This window comes from Capricornis sumatraensis, chromosome 22 (assembly GCF_032405125.1).
Source record: "Capricornis sumatraensis isolate serow.1 chromosome 22, serow.2, whole genome shotgun sequence".
Taxonomy (NCBI): domain Eukaryota; kingdom Metazoa; phylum Chordata; class Mammalia; order Artiodactyla; family Bovidae; genus Capricornis; species Capricornis sumatraensis.
In genome coordinates, this window is record NC_091090.1 from 46375688 (window position 1) to 46393864 (window position 18177).

At 39.8% G+C, this 18177-nt stretch overlaps 1 protein-coding gene across 1 annotated transcript in view; it reads left to right on the plus strand.

Moving 5' to 3' along the window:
• RANBP9 (RAN binding protein 9) overlaps positions 1-18177 on the plus strand; it is a 71290-nt gene that overhangs the window by 43743 nt on the left and 9370 nt on the right. Inside the window, exons 5-12 of the mRNA XM_068994097.1 lie at positions 16-38; positions 4990-5174; positions 7650-7762; positions 9078-9186; positions 10929-11119; positions 12207-12351; positions 15286-15410; positions 17038-17189. Of these exons, the coding sequence (XP_068850198.1) occupies positions 16-38; positions 4990-5174; positions 7650-7762; positions 9078-9186; positions 10929-11119; positions 12207-12351; positions 15286-15410; positions 17038-17189 (1043 nt within the window). The remainder of the gene's footprint in view (positions 1-15; positions 39-4989; positions 5175-7649; positions 7763-9077; positions 9187-10928; positions 11120-12206; positions 12352-15285; positions 15411-17037; positions 17190-18177) is intronic.

Here is an 18177-nt window from a genome sequence, read left to right on the forward strand (position 1 = left end):
TTCATTTCCTTTTAGGTATCGCTTTCACCGACTTACCGGTAAGACATAATTTCTTGTAAAAGTAGTTTTGTATTTTTAATTAAAAGAAGTATATCGAAACTAGTACTACTCACATTTAAAATGCAGTCTTATTGATAATTAATTTTATAAGCCATGCTGCACATAGACCAGAAAGCTTTTCTTGAGCTTCCATTGGTGTGGACCATCAGAAAGTAAGCCCAAAATTGCTCTGGGCACCGTTGCCCAGGGGAACTTAGCTGTGGCTGAGAACCAAATCGGAAATGTTTATTTAGAAGACACGTTTTAGTATCACTGTGGATTCATTTGAAATATTTTTCTCTTTTATTATTGGGCTTTTTAGTAAACGGCTGTATGACAGTCATTTACTAATTCAGCGTCTATTGATGCCACTGTGTGGTGAGAGTTGAGGACCTTAATAAATAATGCGTTAAAAATATTTTTAAAATTTTAAATACTTTTTAAAGGAGGAAAAACAGTAGCACTTGAGAGGACCAAAGACAGAACCCAGGTGGTACAGTTTGCTCACCACTGTTCAAGGTAATTGCTGAGCAGAATCTTTGGAGGAAGCGAGGGCACGGAGAACATTCCAGGCAGAGGGAGCAGTTAGGGGGCGGGCGCTCAGGCGGGAGTGCAGGGGGCGCGCCTGAAGAGCGCGAAGGGAGGTAGAGAGGCTGAGGCGGTGGGAGTCAGACCCGAGGGTGGGGCCCACTGTGGGCACCTGGGCGTTTACTCTGAACGAAGTGCACTGACAGTGCAGAGTGTTAGCTGTCATGACACGCCGGGATGACCAACAGACGGCAGCTGGGGGGAGTAAAGACAGAGACAAGCCGACTGTGAGGGGCTGTTGCAGAAACTCCGGCAGGAGATGCTGGTGACTCGGCATCTAGAGACATGAGGAGCGGCTCGATTCTAGACCCCTTACGCCCCAAATCTAAGCCTCTATCAGTTGTCATATGCATCGTACCTAGCCCTGAAGGGCGTTGGGGACTAATTAACTCTGATACAGCGCTTTCTTATCGTTTAGGACTGACAGTTTGTATTCACTGATCTCTTCAGATATGTAAATCTATTAATAGACTTTTGATCGGTATCACTTATTATACGCCTGAAACAGGACATTAAGAGGCAGCGACCAGTGAGTGGGGCAGGAGGAGGGCTAAGAATGGGGTGTCCTTCTTCAGAGCCAACTGAAGAAGATCTACCCAGAAGGAAGAAGTCAGCGTGTCAGATGCCACTGAGATGCATCTCGACACACGGGCTGAGAACTGACCGGCGGGTTCATTGTTAGGGTTAGCAGGGTGTTTGCCTTCTGTTGAGAATGATACAATAGCAAGAGAAACAGGGGATGTTGTATATCCAGAGGGAAAGTAGCCGTGATCCTGCCCTTGAATGGACAGGGGGTGATCCCGTGGGTGAGTGGAAAGGAGAGGCTTTCAAGAAGAGCGTCTGGTGGGGGCGGCTGGGTGTTGGTGCGGGTACGAGGGCCCACGTAGCCCAGTCTTGTTGCAGACGTTTTGCTCAAACTCTCCGTGTCACATGGACTTGGAGAAAGGGCATATGTAGCTGGTTTGATTTTTCTTTTTTTTTCTTCCCCCAGTTTTTGTGGCACTAAGCAGGCAAAATCAACTTGTCAGTTAGCAGATTTTGGTCCTCACTGATAGTGATGATCATTTGAAAAAGGCGTAGCTAGTTGTAGATACGTTGAATGTTTGGGGTTGCCTTCTGATCATTTTTTGTCCCGTTTTAGAATCACCAGTTATATTTTTTGCCTTGTCTGTAATTAGCCAAGGGGGATGTTCATTTCTGCCTCAGTGGGTAAAGTGGTGGTTAGGGTAGTGGTTGCAAGTTTTCTGTTAATAACACAGTGGTTCTGAGAGCTCTTTATTTTTGTGACTGTGAGATCTTCTGGGACTTCCACACACAAAATATCATTCTTCTACTTAAAAAGGAAAGAAAAAGTTAGCCTTTCTCTTAGAGTCCCCACCACCTGTGATCCTTCACTAGCCAGTCATGGCAGTCAGCCTCCGTGGAGGGGATGTTTACAGAAAAAAGGCTTACCTATTATGGAACCAGAGGGTGCTTTACATCTCTGAAAACTGGAGATGTTTGTCAAGGTGATCACTCTTCCCCAACTCACCTCACCATCTTTAGGTGTGATGATTGTGTTGAGTGTATGCCCTTCGAGATCTGGTTTAAACTTACGTTAGCTAGTACGTCCGTGACTGTCGGCTGGAAGAGGATGTTCGTAGTTGAGGCAGTGTTCTGGTAGCTTGCTTTCTTCATTTAGTAATGTGTATTGTGCCTCTTTCTGCGTCAGTATACACATTTTTAACGCTTTCTTTTTGCTTGTTTTTATAATATCTTACTGTAAGATGCACTGCAACGATTTAAAGATGTATGTTTTTGCATATTTGACATTTATGAAATGGGGTGTATCCTAGAAATCCATGGCCTGTCCCAGTTTAATGGACAGTGTTTCTGCTTACACATAAAATGATGGTAGATCTTATAGTCAGTGGGGGCTGAGCTTCCCTGATCGTGGTGTATCATACCACCTGTGAATGGACATTCTTTTTAATTTTTTATTTGCTATTAAAAATAATGCTGCAGGACATATATCTTTGCACATGTTTGTTTTTCTGTAGGATTAATTTCTTACAAGAAAAAGACTAATTACCAGCAAGGAGATTGAATCTATAATTTCAAAATCAGACAAGAAAAAGAAATAAAAGCAATTCAAATTGGAAAGAAAGAAATAAAGTAAAATTGTCTTGTCAGTTTTAATAGATTTTGCCAAATATCTTTCTTACAAGGTTATATTGATTCCTATTTCTGTATACAGTGAATGAGAGGGCTTATTTTCTCAGCCTTCATCAACACTGGGTATTCTCAGCTTTTAAAATCTTAATCTGTTGTGCAAAATAATCTGCTTATTTTAATTTGCATCTCTTTATATTTTTAATCATCTTGTTTCTTCAAATTGCCTATGTATCTATTGCCAATTAAATTGTTTTTAACTAGTAATTTTGTTTGTTTTTTAATTTTTTGTTTTGTATTGGGGTATAGCCAATTAACAATGTTGTGATAGTGTCAGGTACACAGCAAAAGGGACTCAGCCATACATATACATGTATCCATTCTCCCCCCAAACTCCCCTCAAATCCAGGCTGCCACATAACATTGAGCAGACGAACTAGTAGTCTTTGTTTTCCTATATTCTGAGATTATTTTTTTGTATTTAGAATATTGGTCCTTATAATGTGTGGCAGATTTTTTTTTCTATAAATTTCATTTTTCTTGACATAGAACTTTTTGGCTTAAAATACTTTTGTTTTAAACTATGTCACAATTTTGTAACGGGCTTTAATGAAAATACTGTGCTCGGAGTGGAGCCATGAGTTTCCCTTTCTGCGTGTCATTAACAAACTGGTGCTTTTGGAGACACCGTGCAAGCTCTTTAAATCTCCGTTTCTCATTGGTGAAATGAGAAGGTTATAATGAGTATCTCACTTGTCTTCACTGTAAAATTCTATTAACTTGTGAGTTTTGTTGATTATTAAGAATCAATACATATGTGTGTGTTGTGTTACCATTTATTTCCCTAACCCAGTGTGACTGTCTTTCTCAATATATTACCACAGTACTCCTTCTGTTTCTGATTTGGGTTGCTTGATTGGTCACCTGAGTTTAAAAATACCTTCTTAGCTTTTTGCAGTGAAATTCTATCTAAGCATCTTATATTGCTGCACATTATATTCTCTTAATCTTTACCTGATTTTGTACTGAAGATACCTGTGATAATCATTAAAGCAACGAAATAGGCATAAATATAGAGACTGAAGATGAAGTAGGGTTTGGAGTTACGGAAAGGTACACTGAACTTAGATTTCGGTGTTAAATAAGCCTGTGTTCCAGTCCCAGCTCTGCCATAGTATAGGACATCTGTGAGCACATTAATTTACCCCAGTCCTCAGTTCCTCTATCCTCACAATGCAAATAATAACAATGATGATGACTTAACAGGGTAATTATAATGATTAAACCCGGGCATTTAGTAGACATTCAGTAACTTATTCTCCCTTCAGATGTGACAGCTAGTAATAGGGCCAACAGAAGGACTTCTGTATTTTCTGTACAAATTTTTGAAGCTGTTGAACTTGTTTCACCCTCAAGTCTTAGAGTATATCTTGGGAGGAAATGCATTTCTTTATGAATTTGAATGTTTAAATCCTTTCAGGAAATGTGTGCATTCTATTTTTATGTAAAGAATCTCTATTCTTAAAGGCACTGTTTGGCTTATAATTAAGTTCTTATACCATTCCTTAATAAAGGCATTCCAGATGTAGAGAGAATAGAAATTAGTAAACTTAAAATAGTGTATGCCCAGTTAGAATGTTCTTCTGTGGGAATCAGCTTCCACGTGTACTTTCTAGAAGCGCATCGCAGTATCGTACGTAAGAGGATAAACATGAGTTATGCTTGAATCTCTCTATTGTATGACATACTTTTTTTTTTTCCAATTTTTTAACTGAAGGATAATTGCTTTACAGAATTGTGTCGTTTTCTGTCATACATCAACAAGTGTCAGCCATGGGTACCCCCGTGTCCCCTCCCTCCCAGACCTTCGCCTGTCTCCCTCTAGCCCACTCTTCAGCCTGTCACAGAGCCCCTCTTTCAGTTCCCTGAGTCTGTATGACACATTCTTAAGAGCAAGAATTTATTTATTAGAAGCACCTCCACTTACTAGAAGTATAATGCTCTATGGTCTGAATAAACACGGAGCTTAGGTTGCTGTGTATTTTTCTTGATCATTTGCTTTAGTTCTTCCTCGACTAGTTTCTGATTGAGATCTTAAAATATTTGTGGAGCAGATTTGCAATTCTGTAATTTTAAAGGTAGCATTTGAAAGAATGAATTTTTTTTTAACATAAAAGGGATGGATATTTAGTGAACTGTGTTGTCTTACAGCCAAATTTATATCCAACCGTGGGGCTCCAGACACCAGGAGAAGTTGTCGATGCTAATTTTGGGCAGCACCCTTTCGTGTTCGATATAGAAGATTACATGCGCGAGTGGAGAACGAAGACGCAGGCACAGATAGACCGCTTTCCTATCGGAGACCGGGAAGGGGAGTGGCAGACCATGATACAGAAGTGAGTGGGGAGGTGCGCAGGGACGTCTTCAAGAGCACGTTTCTTGTAAAACATTTCAGCCTTTCGGTGTGAAAGACTGTATCTCTTCATATGTGTCCTAATGATCTTAATGTATTAATAATGCTTGATTTGGTGACACACGTCCCGAATTGTATTTTATCTGATTTATTAATTTGCTGGAGGAAAGAAAGTGACACTAGATCACGTAGGTTAATTCATTTGCTGTCCTTAGTAATGGGATTTAACAGTTTCCATAAGTTACATGATTCAGCTATTAATAGTGCCAGTGCAGAAGATAAATTTAGAAATATAATTTAGATTGTAGAATTCACATTTTGGTTTTGGGGCAGGAGCTTGGCTGTGTTGTTCAGCAGTGGTATAAACACTTAGGAGAAAAAACAATTACTGCTCAGTAAGAATAAACATCAGAATAATGGCGTATTTTACATCGTGGAATACAGACATGATGTGCTCATTGCACCTTTCAGGATTTGGCTAAATTTTTCCAGTGAATGGGTAACTATGTAAGAATAATATCAGCTAGTTTTCTTTACTTGGATCCCTTTTTTTTTGTCTGACAAAAAATCTGCAGCCTAAAGAATTTTCAGAACTCCATTTACTTATTGTATATTCTATTAGACATTTAAGAGAAGGGAAAGGGAATACAAATCAAGAGACCGTGAGTGTGGAGCTTAGATTCCTCAGTGCAGTTTAAATGCTTACAAGTCAGTGTAACAGGGTGGACAGGCAGCAGCAGCGCAGATAGTGGGCGTTAGTGAGAGCACTATACATGAATGGCCTTTGTCTCAGCTCACTCTTTACCCGCAGTTTACAATTTGTTTTATTGGGCAGCTTTTTATGAAAAGGTAGAATTTTAATATTGGAGTCAGCAAGAAAATACAAGCCCTGTGACAGTCATCTATTTTAGACTACGCCTTTGTTTGAAAGGCTCGAGATGACATGTGAATGTCAGTCATACTGAATAGCAGTAGCTCTTAAAACTCCAAATAGTGCAGACTTCAAAATAAATACTGTTAAGTTTCAGTAGTTATTTTCACTATCATAATCTAACCCAAGAAAATTCAAAATACCCTCAATCTGACATAGCTCATCTTAAATGTATAATTGAACAATCTTAAATTTGCAAATCTCGTAAAACATGTCATGTTTTTTGGAGGAGATAATTTGGGGTAGGATGATGATTCCGAAAACGAGCTTCTTCCCCGGAGCTGATATCTAGAGTCTCGACACCACTGTTTCTGTCCTGCACAGTTGGAAGGCTAGTGGCTCTGACTCAGAATCCCCTGGTTACAGTGAGTTAACAGTGTGAGCTGGGCTGGACTGCTCTCTGGGGTCCCGTCTCTTCATGCTCTCCAGTGGTTCCCGCTGAGCATCGCGGGTGGCTACAGAAGAAGCATCACCTACCTTAGTCCTGCAGCCAGGGTTCAGGGAGAGTGCCCTCCCCTGCCCCATTCCTCACAAAATAGATCCTCACTGGGGGAAGTTCATGGTAAAACTTTCTCCCCTACCCTCTTAAATTAATCTGACATTTAGATGAAATAAAATGAAAAAAATCCGTTTGTTAGAAATCTCCTTGTGCCAGCTCGGTCCCTTTCCTGAACCATTGCTTCATATCATTTTCTACTGGGCCCTTAGTAGCGCCGGATGGAGGCAGGTTCAAGAGTTGAATATTTATAGATATATTGGGTATTTCATTTAATATTGTTTAGTCAGCGGTTTTTCTAACATTTTGTCATTAGATCTAAATACCATACTTGTAAACACCATTTGGCTTTTAAAAAATCAGTTTTGCTCTTTGGAAGTGTCACTCACTCATCAGTCATGTTTAAGGAATTCGTCTCCTGTGCGCGAACATACCACCTGATTTAGATTAGAAGGCTGACTCCTCACTGATTAATATGGTCACCCTCATAGACTTTGTTCTGGAAGATTCTGTCTGTGGGGTCACCTTCATATTTTTGTGTTCACACCTTGTGACCCGTTTTATTGGTGGACAGAACTGCAAAGAGTTAAACTACAGAACAGGAAGAGTTAATCTATTGTTTTTTATTTTACAAAATGCCAGCACTTTACTAGGGTAAGTCATATGATAATGGTAAAATAGAAATTATGGTTAGTACGATTGAGTAAGGATGGGAAATAATAGGAAAGGACGTGGGGATAGTGGAGTGCTAAGAATCAAAGTTATTTCTTGTCCTTGATTGTCTGGTAATACTTATTTTTAGGCAGAGTAGACTGACTGTAGCATTTGCAGTTCTTTTTGGAAAATAACTCTGTGAATAAGACAAAACGAAATTTTGAACTGATTTTGAACCTGAGGTAATTAAAGCCTTCATTGTTCCCAGGGCATAGACCGGGTTTGTAACACCAGGGTAGACCTTGTGTATGCAAATTGTAGTGTGCAGCCTGCCTTCCCTTGACTAAAAGCTGTGTGTCTCTTCTTTCTGTTTTAAGAATGGTTTCGTCTTACCTAGTCCACCATGGGTACTGTGCCACAGCAGAGGCCTTTGCCAGATCCACAGACCAGACCGTCCTAGAGGAATTAGCTTCCATTAAAAACAGACAAAGTAAGGACCTGTGGTGCATGGCTAACGTGTGTTTTCAGATTACAGTGTTTGGTTACCTTGACTTTTAGAAACCTGATTTTTTTCATGAAAGTTTTTTTTTTCAAATTTATTAATTTGAAGTTATGCCTCTGAAATTGTCTTTCACTGACATTTTTGAAGGTTACCTTAAAAAATTCACAGGACTGTAGTAGTATTCTGGATGTAGAAGGATAGAATTGTGGTAAAATTTTTGTTAAAATGTTTGCCACTTTTTCTTTAAAAATGTTTTCTTGAGCTTTCAGAAAGCAAACATTTAATAAGAATGTGTGTGTGTGTGTGTGTGTGTGTGTGTGTGTGTGTGTTTCAACAGGTAAAGTAGTCCCATGATTATTAGATGTTAGTGGAGATAATGTGTGAAATGTTTGCACTTAAATTGCTATGTAAATTTAAGATAGTATTGGTCTTAAGTATTTATTGCTTAGGTCCCAGTGCTAGTGGCCAGTGCTGTGGGGCCTGTTCCAACAGGGGCAAATCAGCATGACAACTGACCCGCAGTTAGCCGTCTTCAAGTGGGTGCTATCAGTCCCTCAGGGAGAGTGTGGCTTGATGAGGGTGTCGAGACAAAAACGAGACAAGAGGGACGCAAACAGAACTTTCATAGATGAGATTGTTAGAAAACAGTGATGGCGTTGTGTTGTAGCTGATGGTATGCTTGTCTTTCTCACCACGTTGTGTAGGCTGTAGCAAACAGGAGATGTCTGCTTAATCTTTCCCTATCCTCATGTTCTAACCTTCAGGGCATGCTCATTCAGTGGCTGTTGAATTCAGGTCTTACTCAAAGGCTAATTTTCATTTAGTACTGGGTTCAAAAGGCTATGTAGTATTTGATAAGACATTTTGAATATTACTTCTTTAATATCTCCTGTGGTCTTTTCTTTAAAAGCCACTTTATTGAGATATGGTTGACATGAAAAATGATGCCTATTTAGGCTACACAGCCTGATGAGTTTGTATATATCCGTGAGACCATCACCACAGTATATGGCATAATATACTCATCTTTTTCATCTCAGTGTTTAATACATCAGTATTGCTTAACAGCTGTTTTTCCTATATTACTTATATGTTTGAATTTTTTTAATAGTTTATTAAAGTATTTGTTTTTCTAATTGGTTATTTTGTCTGAAAATACTCCTTAAAATAGAAACTGAGTTAGAAAAATAAGTGCAGACTCAGTCACAATTTAAAGATTATTTTTTACTAATTTTTTGAGGGTCTACTAAGTTTCCTTTTCTAGTCTTATAAAATTTATCTTTTGCTTTCCTTTTCTAAATAGGAATTCAGAAATTGGTGTTAGCAGGAAGAATGGGAGAAGCCATTGAAACGACACAACAGTTATATCCAAGTTTACTTGAAAGAAATCCCAATCTCCTTTTCACATTAAAGTGAGTTTAATAAATGTGATATTAATTATATATATGCGTTACATAACCACGGTTATTTTCTTGCTTTAATAGCTTTAATTTTTGTTTCACCTTGTTTCAGGTATTTAGACATAATTGTGTAATGTGGCACATTTAAGTACCGGGTTGGGAATACACTTTTGTGTTGAGGACTCTTAAGTAGGCATTTTTCTACTTTGTGTTTGCTCTTCTGTCATTCTATACCTGTATTTTAAAAATGTGAAACTCTTACTTAGAAGATGGGTTATCTGTTTTTTCTCTTGTAAAATACCTTATAGTAAGTTTGCAGCATTTTTTAAAATTGCAGTAAAAATATATGTGAAAGTCGCTCAGTTGTGTCTGACTCTTTGTGACCCCATGGATTGTATAGTCCTGAATTCTCCAGGCCAGAATACCAGAGTGGGTAGCCTTTCCCTTCTCCAGGGGATCTTCCCAACCCAGGAATCGAAATGGGGTCTCCTGCATCACAGGGGGATTCTTTACCAACTGAGCTATCAGGGATGCCCGGTAAACATACACACATCATAAAATCTGCCATTTCTTCGTGCACAGCTTTCTGATAGTCACCTGGTTTCTGGTACACTCACATTGTTTCCAGCCACCACCAGCCATCTGTTTCTAGAACCTGTTTCATGATCTCAGTCTAAAACTTGGTACCTGTTAAACACTGACTCTGCATTTCTCTCTCTTCCCTCAGCTCCTGGCAACCATTCTCCTCTCTGTCTCTGTACACTTGAATTTGAGTACTCTGAGCACTTCATGTAAACGGAATCATAAAATGTTTGTCCTTTGTCACTGCCTTACTTCCCTTAGCATAATGGGTGTGCACGTCTGTGTCGGAGTTCCTGCTTTCATTCTTTTGCATATATGCTCAGAAGGGGGATTGTGGAATATGGGATAATTCTGTGTTTAATTTTTTGAAAATTAGTCCTCAAAGTTCCATAGCCCTGTACAATTTTACATTCCTGCCAACAGTGACAAGATTCTAGTTTTTCATCCTCACTTAAACTTACTGTTTTCTGTTTCTTTCATTTTTTTTCTAAATAAATAATAGCTATTTGGCTTTTTTTGTTGGTTGTATGAATCTTTGTTATCTTAAAATTCAGCTATTATTAAGTTTAAGATTTAAACTTTTAAGCATCAGAAATGATAAAAAATGATCAGAAATTGATCAGAAATGATCATAAAAATTGATCAGAAATGCTAAACCCGATGACAGAACTACTTTGCTTTAGAATAAAAGTTTAAATGTGGCCCGTTTGATTAAGAGGTTGCAGAGGGCTAGGGGTGAGGAAATGTGGGGAGTAAGCCCTTATTTTGTGTGAAGGCAGATGTGTACATGAAACTACATCAGGTCCTTCTTAGGTACTATTTGATTTGCGTTCAAGTGCAAACATTATTTTGATTATTTTAGGTTAAAAAAAAATGAGGTCCATTTTGGTTTACTATAGCTACAGACAGATTTTCAGTTTCTTAGTAAATCTTGATTAAAGGTGATAGAATGTCTTTGCATTATACTCTCATTTTTCGGGAAACTTTTAAATAATATTCTAGGCAGTGCAGTATACAGAGCCATATTTCGTGTTTTTAGTATACCATCTAAAGGCCAGACTTTCTGATAAATGCAGACTATTAAAGTGTTTCCTGGTAGAAATCTGCTGCTATTAGGTAACTGAACAGTAATCTGGAGATGATGTAAATAAATTTTTGTTTTCTCTTTTTAGAGTCCGTCAGTTTATAGAAATGGTGAATGGTACAGATAGTGAAGTACGGTGTTTGGGAGGCCGAAGTCCAAAGTCTCAAGACAGCTATCCTGTTAGTCCTCGACCATTTAGTAGTCCAAGTATGAGCCCCAGCCATGGGATGAGTATCCACAGTTTAGCGTCGGGCAAAGGAAGTACTGCACATTTTTCTGGTGAGATTCAGTCTTACGTTATCTTACAATTTTTACCCTTCTTCATGATTTTGAACAACAACAACAACAACAAAATGTAGACATTTCTGCCAGCCATTTTGCACATTTGTAATTAGATCTCAAGAGATTCTGGAAGAAAAATTGTGGGTGAGTCAGATTCGTGTGTTTTTAGTACCAGAAAGTAACTTCAAGATGAGCTGTTTCTAAGAGTGGGTTACTAACAGATCTCTATAAATGAAGGGCAACTTTCGAGTTTTGTCTCTAGAAGTCAAATCAGAGGTCTCTGGTAATGAGAAGGCAGTGGTGTGTTTTAGTCAAGTCTGCGTGTAAAGGCAGTGACGTGGCCATGGTGTCGGAAGCCCCCGGCCCCACGCCCGGCTCCTAGCCGGGCTGCCTCTCCCTCCTCCCTTCCCGGCCCAGCCACTGGCAAGTCAGGTCTGCCTGTCTGCTTCCTCCTGGACTCACGGAGGCTTTTGGTGAGGCTTAATTAAAGTTCTCTCCTTTCTTTCTTCTACAGATTTATTTCTCGTCCTTCTCAGTCTTTTTGCTCTGCTTGTCTCTCTCTGTTTTTCCCAAGGTCTTACCTTTCCTCTGGACGTTTAACTTTCTAAAACCCAACTCAGATACTGTTTCCTGTGGTTTCACGTTTGCTGTTTCTTCCTCAACGCAACACTTTTCTGCATTGCTGCCTCTCAGCTTGTTCCCATCACCATCCTGCGCAGTGTGTGGGGGTCTCACGCTAGTGTTCTTCGTCGGCGCCCCTCGGACACCATGTGTCCTGTCGGGCTGGGGCAGATCTTGGTCTCGCTGTGTACTTAGTGAAACGGGGTTATGGTGACGCTGGGCCTCATGGCAGGGATTAAATGAGATGCATAACTAAGCCTTCAATAAATGCAGGAGGAGATTACAGCTCACAATTAAGTATCCTGGTGTTCTTTCGGAGAAGTTACCCACTTGTTTCCTATTTAAGTAGTCCACTGACTTTCCTACATAATGAAAGGTTTAAGTACATCATCAGAACATGGTAGATCTGTCGCAGCCTGATTTGTTTCTGTGTTTATAAAGTGTCTTTTCTTTTTCTCCCCAGGTTTTGAAAGCTGTAGTAACGGTGTGATATCTAACAAAGCGCATCAGGCGTACTGCCACAGTAAGCACCAGCCGTGCGGTCTGAACGTACCAGAGCTGAATAGCATCAACACGTCCAGGTCGCAGCAGGCCAGCAGCTTCACCAGGTAACGAGGCCCCCAGCACCGGCATCACTGTGAGCAACCTCCGTTACGGGTGGCATCGTCTGAAATAGTTTGGAAAAATGGAGTTAGGTGGCCACTGTGGGGGTCTGCGAGAATGAAAGGGTGAGGAGTCAGTTCCCCGGTGCCGTCCCTTCCTCTTCCTCTGGAGGGTGACGGGGGCGGATCCAGGCTCTCTATTGCCTTCCTGCCACCGCAGACCCCTACGGTGGTCACAGAAATGCCATTTGTTAATGTTTCCAAGTTAAGTCACTGTAGTGTATTTAAGCTCTGGAGTTGACATATGATACATACACAACTATTTTTTTCTCAAGTATTTTTTCTCTGTGTGTGGGTTTTTCAGTGTGATAAGTGTTTCCTGAGTTACAAATAACTAACTTTACAAAAAATATTTGTTGATGAGAACCTACCTTTAATTTGAATAGCTTGCTTATAGCATATAGTTAAGTCATTTAGTAAACACACAGCGCAAGGAGGGGATTGGAGACTTGCTGGGTGTCAGACACTGTGCTGCTAGTGTGGTCTCCACTCGAAGAGCTTTGAGAGGAGAGGTGGTCCTGCCATGGTGCTCTGACATACTCAAGTTTCTGTTCATGAAACCTAAAGGTTCGTGAAATACAACCATTTGAATTAAATGCTAGTGTGTGAGGGCAAGTTCTTATGGATTTTTATCAATTTGATTGATGTTGGTTTGGTCTTAGAACATGAGTTGATGGGTCACACTGCATTTTGGGGGAATATGCATCAGTGCAAAATTCTCCCATTGAAGGAGACAGCACCTAATGTTTACAGTGACTCTCAGTGTAAATATGCTTCTGGAGAAGTGCATGTAAAAACTCTGTATTTAGCAATTTGGAGATTAATCAGAATTTCCAGGTTATCTATTATAAATGACAAATATGTACTGAAATAATGGTATTATGTGGTACAGCTGTGAAATCCACAAAAATGATCCGAAAACAGCAGCAGGAAAAGGGATTGTCTTGCTGGGGAGGTCAGGGTAGGCAGTGGAGATGACACACTAAAATATGAAATTAGAATATCATAATAAAAATTTTGTATGGCGATGTAAACAAGCCTTCAGTGCATCATCATACTTTATAGTGTTTATTAACAGTACTTTATGATTATTAGATGGTTCTACCATAGTTTGAAGGTAGGATTGCAGTTACTTTGTTGAGTTTTTCACTTCAATATTATGCTCATGGCAGGAAGTTGCTCAAAAGACCTGTAATTACCTGAGTTGAGGGAAGCAAGCTGAACGGAAGGGGTTGATGACACAGCATCCTCTTTTGTGTGCAGCATAGAAGAAAGTAAGCTCTTAAACTGCCTTAAACTGTTAAGCAGTAACAGTTATTTTCTAGTCGGTAATGGCTTTCCTTGTGCCAGTGTGGTGAAGTAGGCAAAGATGGTATTAACCAACCACAAAAACCATTTTACAGATGTAGAGCTGAGTACCAGAGAAGCAAGTGGCTTTTTTAAAAAGGTGAATAATCAGTAACTAGTAAGTTGCAGAACGGTGACTACTTCCCAGGATGTCTGACCTCTAGACTCGCGCTTTCTCCCTTAGACTCCCCATGAGAAATGCTCTTCTCCCCGCCACCTTCTCCTCCATCCCAGATTCTACTCAAGCTGTAAAATTCCACTTCGGTTGTTAACCTCTTCCAGGATGATTTCTTATCAATTCTCAAATTTCATGAAGATGCTACACAAGCTTTTCTAACTGACGGAGATGTGCTGGGGCCACGCCCTGTGCTTCTAGGTCTCTGCGTGTCCATGTGCCCTGATGGTCTTACGGACAGAGAGTGTATGCACCCGCTCACCCAGGCTGGAAGCCCGTGGTTGCCTTTGCTGGCACTGTGCACAAAGTGCTTTCTGCTTCTCTGCATTCGATGTTGTTGTTGTTGTTTTACTACAGATGAATATGCATTGCTTTTTTAACGGGAGACGGTCGTCTTTATTTACATAAATATTTTCTAAAGTTTCATCAAGTGTTTCCTTCTGGACTGTATAATCATTACCTAGATCTTCATAGGAGAAATCTGGAAGGTTAGATATTGTTGCTCGGGGTGTGGATGGAACGAAGGGCAAACGTTGGCAACCTCAGTGTGGCCACTTAGAGCTGTTGGCACATGTTGTTCATCCAGTCAGTGTGAAATGGGCGAGTTGGAAATGCCTTAGGTATCCGAAACAGCATTTCAAAAATTAAGACTGCAGTATATTTAGAATCTTCAGCCAGTAAGAAAGCCTGTCAGAGAAAAGTAGTGTTGGGTTCTGAAAAGGGCTGAGGATAAGAAAGCCTGTCAGAGAAAAGTAGTGTTGGGTTCTGAAAAGGGCTGAGGGGATGAGACTGAGTAGTCGTTTTTCATGGCATCACTTAATACCTTTGAGAAAGAGTATAATTTTGAGTAGTAAGGACAAAGGTCCAAACGCCAAGACTGTTAGAGAAAAAGTAGTCTAGAAGCAAGCTGAGTATGAGGGCAGGGAATGAGGCGAAATGAGGTGGGTCCCTGGAGCAGTTTGTTTTGTCAGGGAGGTTTTACCCTTACATGCTTGGGGCAGAGGGGGTGGTATTTTAGGGCAGGAGTTGATTAAATGAAGTGCAGATCTAATTTTGAAAGATAATGGGAAATATGTGCTGAAAAATGATTTCTCCATAGTGATAGGAAGTCTTAAAGCCACTACATATTAGTACATGTATCTTTTCCTTCCTTATCTCCAGGACTACAAATTTGTTAAAAGTTAGCTACATCTTTGGCTTTGAATACATTCAAGATTTAACTGAATACCTTTTTTCCAGATTGCTGTTGCCTTATGAAGTCAGTTTTATAAGTAGGCTCTGTAGTCGAGTACTGATTGATATTACACTAAGCTGCACCTGTGCTGTCTCTAAAATCAGGTTTGTTTTTTCATTTCCAGTAATGATGTAGACATGATGGAAGCAGATCACCACTCCAATGGAGTTGGAGAAGCTTCGTCCAATGGCTTCCTAAACGGTAGCTCTAAACATGACCACGAAATGGAGGACTGTGACACCGAAATGGGTCTGCAGTGATATTTCTTACATTTTTAATAAAAACTGATGACTACAAGGTTATGTTTTTACTTGTACTGATTCACAGCTGATGAACATAAATGAAATTTAAAGATGTGTGTGCCATTGGATTTGATAGTAACATATTTTAGAAGTCTCTGAGAGTGGCTTGCTAGAGCTTAATTTTTTAGTATCTTGTGGAGTTTTCTTTGCTGAACTGTTTCTGCACAACTGCAGCGCTTTCAGTCATGCAGCAGTGCCAACTTACTAGTGTTCACTATCCTTTGAAAGGATTGGTAAGGCTGGAGATACAAAAAGTTTGTGTACCTATTTCAATATAGCCAATATAGATAGGCCCCATGGGTAGAGATGATTTTATAAATTCTAATCAGATTTTCTTTAATTCATTTAACCCGAATATATGCGACTGTTCATAGTTCAGTGCCTGGCAGGTAGTAGGTGCCTGTTTAGACACCCTCCCTTGGTTCCTTCTCCCTCAAAATTATGTGGCTGAAAAATGTATTAGCATGCATAATTTTACTTTGTGGACAACTTGTATAGTAAATTGTGCCATAAAGTTAAACAAACAGCAAACTTTCCCATCAATTGGAGAGTAAAAATTACTGAAGCTTATAAATTTTTATTTGATTTTATAATATTTTTATATTAAAGGGAATTTATTAAAATTGCTAGAAACTATTTTATAAATGCAAACTTAATATTACTTACACAACCACCTTCTTGTTTAGGATCATGTCTTCCAATGTATAATTCACTCTGTCAAGCAAGGAGTATGACTGAAAGGCAGCCTAGTTTTACGCTATCAAATATTAGCAAGCAGCCTCAATATTCCAAGAATAATTTGTGCCTAGGGATAAAGAGCAGGAGTTCTAGAGCCGGATCACCTGGATTTGAATTCTGCAACTGCCACTTACTAGCTGTGTAACCTTGGGTGAATTACTTAGGAGCTCTTTGCCTCAGTTTCTTCATCTGTAAAATGGGTGTAATGATAACTGCCTGTAAGTGCTTCATAAACATTAACTGTTACCGTCATGATTAGTGATTTATATATTGTTAACTAGTGATGTATACTTTTTGCATTGTTGATCAGTGATTATTGTCAGTCAAGATATATAAACTGTAAAATTTTTTCCTAAAAGTAGTATAATTAACCCTTTTGATTAGGTGTGGTATCGTCTGTGTTTTTATTGGAGTCATTTAGACTATCTTACCTTCTAACTGTTTTATGTCAGTTAAAGTAGCCTGGGAAGTAGTTACTTTTTCCTTTTCTATTTTTTTTTTTTTTGCAGTGTTGCTATATTTTTAGAAAATTGTGCTTAATTTTTCATAACATTTTCCTTGAGACATGTACATCATAACACTGAAAGCTTGTCACCTGACTTTCAACTCCAAGCTAGATAGATATTGGATCCTAGACTCATGAGCCCTAGAGAAAGTATTCCTTGTAGCTACAAGGTTCCCTATTATAATAAATTAAAAAGAAACCACATATTTAGGTAAAATATTAGGAAGTAGTTACTAAATGAAATGTCCAAAATGTTGTAAGCAATGTATGTTTGTTTCTCCATTGTATCCCAACTGTACGGTAGTAAAATACCTGTTTGTTTTGCTTACAGAAGTTGATTCAAGCCAGTTAAGGCGCCAGTTGTGTGGAGGAAGTCAAGCTGCCATAGAAAGAATGATTCACTTTGGAAGAGAGCTGCAAGCGATGAGTGAACAGCTAAGGAGAGAATGTGGCAAGAACACAGCAAATAAAAAAATGTTGAAGGTAAATTTGTTTTCCCTTGAAAAATTATAAATGTGCGGATGAAACTAGAACGTCGTTTTGTAAAACGCTGAGCAGTACTGGAGTTCATGTTGGGAAACCTGGACACGAGCTCCTCCCTGGCTTCCTGCCCAGTCGAAGGTGAAAACGTGCGACGGGGTGAGGCAGCCAGGCTCTGCTGAAGAAAGCACTGGATTTCAGTAAAACACGTAGGTTAGCCCCCAGTTCTGCACTTCCCAGTGTCGTGTGCCTCTTACCAACTTGCTTTCTTAGTTTTATTTTCTCAGCTATAAAATTGGCAGAGTCATTAGGAGAAATGTGAGTATGCTGATCAAACTATAAATGTGGGATACTTTGATTTTAGTAAACATTGCTTAGGGTTGCAGCCAACTGAATGTGCGATATGTGGCACCATTTATTTTGATGGTGCTCGGCGAAGGGCTGGGTCGGCGAAGGGTTGGGTCGTCTTCCGCAGCAGAGTGAAGACATGTTCTCAGGTCTCCTCTGGATTGATGCCTGTGCCGGGTGGTGATAACAGGCAGAATGGAAACACTTCAGTTAGTTGGCCGCAGCTCTGTGTAGCAGCTGAAGATGGAGTTTTGGCTCCCTTAACTCAGCACTGCAGTCAGCTAGGGATGGGATTTGTTTTCGTAGTCACAGAAGTCCCACCAGCCCTGTAGGCCTGTGAAACAGGAACCTAGCCGTTGTGCTGGTGTGCTTTGTTTTGTTTGCCCTGCATCAGGTTGGGCTCAGTGTCAGGTTGTTAAAACATTTTCTTCTCAGTGTTTTGAAATAAGTCCAAAAGTGAAGGAGAAATGGCACATAGTGGCCTTGACACTGAGACTTTGGGTACTGAAGGAGAGGGCGAGCCTCAGGACTCCCGTCACCCCTTCCCGAGCTGAACTGAGAGAGGGCCAGTGAGCAGCAGCGACTAGCGCTAACTACGTGTAAAATCGGGGGAAATAACCGCCCCAGCTACCTGCACTGAGAC